Source organism: Rhinolophus ferrumequinum, chromosome 16, assembly GCF_004115265.2.
Source record: "Rhinolophus ferrumequinum isolate MPI-CBG mRhiFer1 chromosome 16, mRhiFer1_v1.p, whole genome shotgun sequence".
Taxonomy (NCBI): domain Eukaryota; kingdom Metazoa; phylum Chordata; class Mammalia; order Chiroptera; family Rhinolophidae; genus Rhinolophus; species Rhinolophus ferrumequinum.
In genome coordinates, this window is record NC_046299.1 from 35,530,502 (window position 1) to 35,537,838 (window position 7,337).

A 7,337-nucleotide genomic window follows, 5' to 3' on the forward strand; every position below is an offset into this window, starting at 1 on the left:
CCACCTACAAGCCCCTGCAGCATAAAAGGGTAAGTAGGAAGAGAGGAGAATTGAGTTAAATACGAGTCTGAAGTTTTTAGAAAGACAAAGATCGAGTCTTAATAACTGAATTAAAACAAAGTCACCTTAATAAACTAGGAAAGGATGTTCACTGTCACTACTTTTATTCAATACTGTATTGAGGTTGCTGACCAGTATAGTAAAACAAGGGGGAAAAAAAAGATATAACAATTGGGAAAGAAGAAATAACTGTTGTATTTTCAGATTGCATGACTGTGTATAGAAAATCTAGAAGAATCTATACACTATTAGAACCAATAAATTAACATATCGAGGTTACTGACTATAATAAGATCATGTACAAAAGTTAATTGTACTTCTGCATACAGCAAATAGTAGAAAATGAAAACTACTAAAATATTATTATTTTTAAAACCACCAAAACTTCCAAAGCAAGATATGCAAGATGTTAAATACTTCAAAACATTGTAAGAGAAAATAAAGAAATCCTAGTTAAATGGAGAGTTATATTATGATCACTGATGGGAGACTCAGTAGTTAGTTGTCAATTCTGCCTAAATCGATCAATAGAATCAATGCAGTCCCAACAGAAACCTATGTAGTTTCTGTGGAAATTCAAAAGCTGTTTCTAAAATTCACATGGAAATGCCAATAACTAAGAAAAGCCAAGGCAACTTGGAAGAAAAACATGGTTGGAAGGCATACACTACCAGATGCCAGTTCTTACTATAAAGGTACAGCGATAGAGATGGTATGGTGTTTGGCACAAGTATCAATAAATAAACCAGGAGAATCGTATAGAAAGCCCAGAAACAGACCCACGCATATACAGGTGCCTAATTTATAAGGAACTACTTTAATTTAGTGGGTGAGGGGGAAGTATTGTCATTCCAACAATAGTCCTGTATCACATGGCTATAAAAGGGATAGATGAAAAAAGCAAGACATAAAATAGAAGGTTCAGCAATACAACTACTAGAAAAAAAATATGAGAATATCTTTATGACTTTGGAGTAGGCAAAGATTTCTTAAATGGGACCAAAAAGTACTAAATATGAAGGGAAATACTGATAAATTGGACTTTGTTAAAATTACGAACTTCTGTTCATCAAAAGTCAATACTGGGAACAAGTCACAAACTTGAAAAATATTTGTGATACATAGACACAAAAATGCCTCATATTTAGACTATAAAAATAACTTATAAGTTGATAAGAAAGATACTTAATTTAAACAACATAGAATAGACTTGAACAGGTATTTCACCAAATATCCAAGTACCCACTAAACATATGAAAAAGTATTTAACATTATTACATGTCAGGGAAACAAAGGTAAATCCATAGTGAAATATTATTTTATACCCACAGGAATGAACAAAATTAAATGGACTGAAAAATATCAACTCTTTAGGTAGAGCAACTAGAACTGACACATTGCTAGTGGGAGTGTAAATTCATATGATCACTTTGGAAAGCTAAACACATACTTACCCTATGACTCACCAATTCTAGCCGTGGATAGGTAACCAAGAGACATTAGTGCATAAATCTCCCAAACGACACCTACAGAAATTTTCATGAGATGTTTTCTTAATGGTCAAAAATTGGAAGCAGTCCAACGGTCTATTAACAATAGAATGGATAATCTGAGGTGTATTTATGTAGTGGACCCTTACAAGGCAATGAAAATGAAACATATTGCTACATGTAACAACATGAATGAATCTTAAAGACTTAATTTTGGATGAAAAAAGCAAGACATAAAACAGTATGTATGTATGAATGCATGTGTGTATGATTCCATCTAGGAAATTCATAAATATACACAATTAATATATGGTAATAGAGGTTGGAATAGTATTTACCTTGGGGATATCAACTAGGAATGTCAACTAGGAAGATGGGGCTTCTAGGATGCCAGAAATATGCTGCATCTTGATCTAGAAGGTGGTTACATGGGTGCATACAAGAATTGTACATCTGCGAGAATGTGTTAATCAGTTCACTTGAGATTTATGTTCTTTACATAGGTTAGTACTTAATGTATAAACAAAATATAGTTCAGAGAGGAAGTAACAAAAGTCTCATATTACCTGAGACAAACCGAAAAGCTATGGATAGGCTGAGGATGTCATTTAGTGAAGCCCTCCACCCAAAGAGAAAAGAAGGCTCAACAGAACACAGGTGTTTATAGTACATGGAAAAATAAATCCATTTTATTTTAAAACCTTAGCAAGTTAACACTACTCAAACAAAAGTGTATAACCTAATTAAAATATTAAATAAATTATACTAATATTACATAAATTATATGAATAATATAATTAGTATAAGATGCATAATATCCGTAGGGTCTGATTCACAGTAAACATTTAAAATATATTATCAGTACTACTACTATTGTTGCTACTAGTTACTACTACTGTTACAATTTTGTTTAGTGAGTATTATTAGTAATTGGGTCTGAACCAGAAAGTTTCGTTGCAGCACTGTCAGTTTCTTCTCACTTCTCACCTCCCACATCCCTTCATTCAATCTATTCTCACTTTCTCTGATTCTCCACAAAGAGGAAAATCAATACTTGTTATTGGAAAATTGATACAGATTTATCTTTCAAAGCAGACCCAGGGCCTGAGATGAGGTAAAGGGACTGGGGGTGGGGTGGGGGAGGGGCTGAGGGATGTGCCCCCTCAGACAGGGAACTCGCAAACTGCCAAAGAGGAGGATGAGCAGGTCACGTCATTCCATGTGCCATCTGTCAGGATGATCACACAGTCTTCCCCAGAGCCAGCGTCATTGGGCTCGTTGTTATTCCAATTTTGGTAGGTCACAGCCCTTCCGGTCAGATCCACAAAATGGCCTTCAGTCTGTGTATCTGTGATGCCCAGGAAGGCCCCTTCCGGGGCTACATTCTGGATGGCCTTGTTCTCCTCCTCATTCAGGGGTGTGGCCATAGAGCCCTGGAACTGGGCGCACAGAGCCTTCACTTTATCAAAAGTCATCTTTTCACCACTGGTCAAGAATACCTTCTTCCCAACTTGTTTGCCCAGAGAGAAGATCAGCCCTAAAATGGGAAAATGTGGGTTACAGTGGCTTGTCTTTAAGTCCAGCCCAAGGTATTTTTCTGGATAAAGGCTTCTAGAGTAGAATTGCCACATGAAATATAGTATGTCCAATTAACTTTGAATTTCAGGTAAACTTTTTTTTTTTTTTAATAAGTATTGCCCATGCAATTTTAGGCCATGCAATTTTGGGCACACAGTTATACTGAAGAAAAAAAAAATGTTGTTCATCTGAAATTCATATGTATATGAGTGTTTTGTTTTTTGTTTGTTTGTTTGTTTGAATTTGTTAAGTCTGGGAAACCTAATCTGAAGAGACATACTGGAAAGGCCTTTGTCCTTTTGGATTAGAATTCTGAAGACATATAATCTGTAATTCTGAATTTCACCCTAATATTAACTTGAGAATAAACAAATATATCTGAGAATATTGCCCCAGGCCGGGAGGGCGAAGGAGGAACAGGTTAGGCCCATTGTCGGGTCTCAACACCAGCGTAATAATGGGAAAGGAAAGTAGGTCCCGTTGTCATTGACACATGTGCACACTGATAGGAAAAACTGTAGGATTCGGGTCTCTGGAGTCAGATTGATTCCCATTTGTAAACTACCTCTACCACTCAGCTCTGTGCGTTTGAGCAAGTTATGTAATTTCTTTTTGCCTCTATTTCTACCCAAAGGTTGTGAGGAATATAAGAAACAACTATCCAGGTGCTAGGAAATTATGTGTATTTCATAAATATTTGTTGCTGTCCACCTTCCCAAACTTTAAGCTGCCTGAAAAGTAAGAGAGAGAAGGCTTACAGTTTTTCATACGGTCCAATTCTGATCGCAGAGCTTTTCTTTCTGAAGCAGCCAGGCCATTATCACAATCTAGGAAATTAAAACAAAGTGAAAGAGCATTGTTGAGAAAGGGTTTCAGAACTACAAGCAGGTAGGGTATCTTTATCAAAAAATATATATATATATATATATTTTTTTGTTTCTTTTACATTGATATTTGCTCTTTGAAAAAATTAAATATATATGTATATAGCTGTATATGTATATATAGCTATATATATGTATATATATACACACATACATATATATACATATATATGTATATATGTATGTGTGTGTGTGTGTGTATATATATATATATATATACACACACACACAGAGAGAGAGAGAGAGAGGAAAGAGAGAGAGAATAAGGAAAAGTATCTCTATTCTCATCCATCCCAAAACATCACTCTTCGTCTGTTGAGTATATCCATAGACACGTAAAGCATACATACACACTCACATGCAAATGCACATACATGCACTCCCTGATGACTTTGTATGATAGCACTCCATACACCAAGCTATTCACTAATTCTTGTTTTTCCCAAATAAACAGCTCTATCATAGATTAGGGGAAAAAAAAAAACAAAAAAACAAACCTCTTGGGAAATTATTATGTGATGGTGAATATCAACTAAAAGATTACAGGGTTTTTGTATTTAGGGAGGTTTTGTTTTTGTTGCTTTTTTGTTTTGTTTTTGTTTTTCCAGGGTTTGTTCTATTAATCAGCAAACCAAGATTTTTGTGAATTGCCCATTATTTAAGTCTGTGTGTAGGGGAGAGGGAGGGCAGCAAGCCATGTGTGATAGATAGCAAAAATGGCTTCAGTGTGGTGTATCTTTTTCATTAAGAAGTGGAGCCTATTTTCCCACTCCTTGAATCTGGGATGGCCTTGTGACTTGTTTTGACCATTAGAATGTGACAGAGGCAATAATGTACATGTCCTAAGCCTTCAGAAGGTCTTAAAGCTTCTATTCTTTCCACTCCTCGGAATCTTGTAATCACCTCTATGGGAACAAGCCCAGGCTAGCTTGTTGGAGGATGAGGGACCTGTGGCTCACTCCGCCTGATAACTAAACAACAGCAAGACTTGTAAGTGTGACCATTGGTCATCAGTTGACCACAGACACGAGTGAATCCAGCAGAGACCAACAGAAAAATCACTCAGTGGATCCACAGAATTGCTTCTGTGGCTGTGTTTTTGTTTTGTTTTTTGTATGTTTGTTCCTCATGAAGTAAAAGATAACTGACATACCATGTATATACTGCTGTTGTGAAAATAGACATGACAAGCCTTACACATAAATGGCCTATTTTCTCCCTTTTGGACCAGAGCCTCACATTGTTTCAGCTAAAGGGAGTCAGGGCCCAGCGCCTCTCGGGATGCCTGGTGAAGGGGTGGCCCTGAAGAGTCTATAAGTCTGTACTTAGCACAGGTAGGAATCCCCTGAGGCTCTAAGTAATCTAAAGAGAGCTGAGGGTGCTGGGTCAGAAAGCAGAATTGAGCATCTTCCATCAAAGCAGCAGGAGAAGGGGCATCTCTCATCAGGTACTCAAAGTCCCAGGATTTAGGGTGTCCTTAACCTAGATCTTGCTGAGGTAAGCTCCTTACCTGGACATTTTCCGGGGTCTCCTTTTTGGCCTACTGTTCCTGGTAACCCAGGAGGCCCTGGGATTCCTTGAGGCCCCAACTTTCCAGGAGGGCCCTGTAAGCCTCTGAGTCCTTGGCCTGTTGGAAGACGGAGGGAACATAAATCGATATCTGTGTTGTTGCTCTATTTCTCCAAGAGTTTGACGTCTAATCCCTTCCCAGGAGAAAGGAGACACTAATCCAGGACCAATTTTTCTAAACTACTACTAATGACCCAGAGAAGAAAATCCTCCTATGTCCCATGGGATGGCCAACTCCCTAAGCAAGTAGGAAAACCGTGTGTCACCAACTCCTGTGTGGAAGTCTGGGATGCTAGAGAGTCAGAGCTATAATTGTATTGTGAATTATAATATGTAGTTGAGAGAAATGCAACCTGAATACGTAGGGCAGTATTCTCCTTATATGCCCAGGCAGTTTTGTCTGGAAGGTAAAGAGTCACAGAGCTAGAACAGCCCAGTTGTACCTGGTTCTCCCTTTTCTCCCTTGGCACCATCACGCCCATCTTTTCCTGGGAAGCCGTTGATGCCTGGAGAACCACAGGTGATCACAGGGCATGTCTTTTGGACGTTATCACAGGATTCTGTTTCTGAACAAGATGCTGTCGCCATACTCAGGAGAAGGAGAGAAAGCGATGGAAACAGGGACATGGTCCTCACCTTGGTGTGCAGAAAGTCAAGGAAGATTCTCTCATCTTGTTCAGCTAATCAACACATATTTACCAAATATTTCCTCTGTCCTGTTACCTGTTCTGAGTGGAGGTGATGTAGAGATGGATAAACCATTCCTGCTCCCTTACTGGGGATTTGGAAAAGTAAATAATCTGACATTGTGTGATTAACAAATGTAGGCCCAACGACATGCAATGGGGACTCTAAGGAGGGGTCATGTGTGCCCATGCCCCTGGTATCACCACTAGAATTCATGAGTAGGCTTTCCATGTCATTTGTGAGAGCAAATGGGCCTACACATTGCCAGCACATTCATGCCTGTTAGCTTAGAGGGTAGAAGTGAATGGAGACCAGGAACCTGTCGGAGCTCATCCTTTCCCCATCTCTGCACTTTGGGCTCATCTGTCACCCACATCCCATCCTCCTATCTGGGCAAAGTTAATCAACATTGACTCAGTGGCAGGCACCAAGCTGCCGACTGATGATCCAGACAGGAAGAGTCACTATTCGTCACTAGCCCAGCCCAGAATTAACCTGAGTTTGCTTCGTCTTGAGGTTTTAGTTCCCATGCAAGCGAGACTTACCAGGGGTAGCATTTTCTCTAGAAACCTCTCACTACCTTGGCCCTAGCAGGGTGCCAGATCTCTCTCCAGTTCCTGGAAGGACTTTTCTTGTGTTCTGTGAGTCAAAAACATTGGCAATTAGACCACCTTCCTTGACTGCCCTTCCCATTTCTCAATGTTAGCATTTCATCTGTCCTTCAAAGCTCTCTTTCAAAGCCGTCCTTCCTCAGGAAACCTCAGTAGCCCAGCTTTGTGGGTCTAATCCTTCATGGCTCTCTTTGAAAATAAAGGCAGTCTCATTTCCAAATGGTCAGGTAAATCCAGGAAAGTCACAGGTGCCCCGACGTAAGCAGAGAAAGAAGCACACCCTGCATGGCTTCTGCCTGTCATCTCCCCACCTCCACCCCACCAGAAAGTGCCCCTCTAGGCCTCCAAGTTCAAGTCAAGCCCCTAGACAAATCCATACCCTGGAAAGGACTTACTAGGGCTTCTGCAAAGCAAGGAGGCAGAGACAAGGAAGCTGGCCCTCCAGCCAGGGGCTCTGG

General features: G+C 39.5%; 1 protein-coding gene across 1 annotated transcript; it reads right to left on the reverse strand.

Moving 5' to 3' along the window:
* Positions 1–2,210: 2,210 nt before the first annotated feature.
* MBL2 (mannose binding lectin 2) lies at positions 2,211–6,901 on the reverse strand. Its single transcript, XM_033130757.1, has 5 exons — positions 6,814–6,901; positions 6,025–6,217; positions 5,523–5,639; positions 3,887–3,955; positions 2,211–3,087 (listed from the first exon to the last, which is right to left on the reverse strand). The coding sequence occupies exons 1-5, from the start codon at positions 6,823–6,825 to the stop codon at positions 2,714–2,716; spliced, it is 765 nt and encodes a 254-aa protein (XP_032986648.1). The 5' UTR covers positions 6,826–6,901; the 3' UTR covers positions 2,211–2,713.
* Between the last annotated feature and the right edge of the window lie 436 nt (positions 6,902–7,337).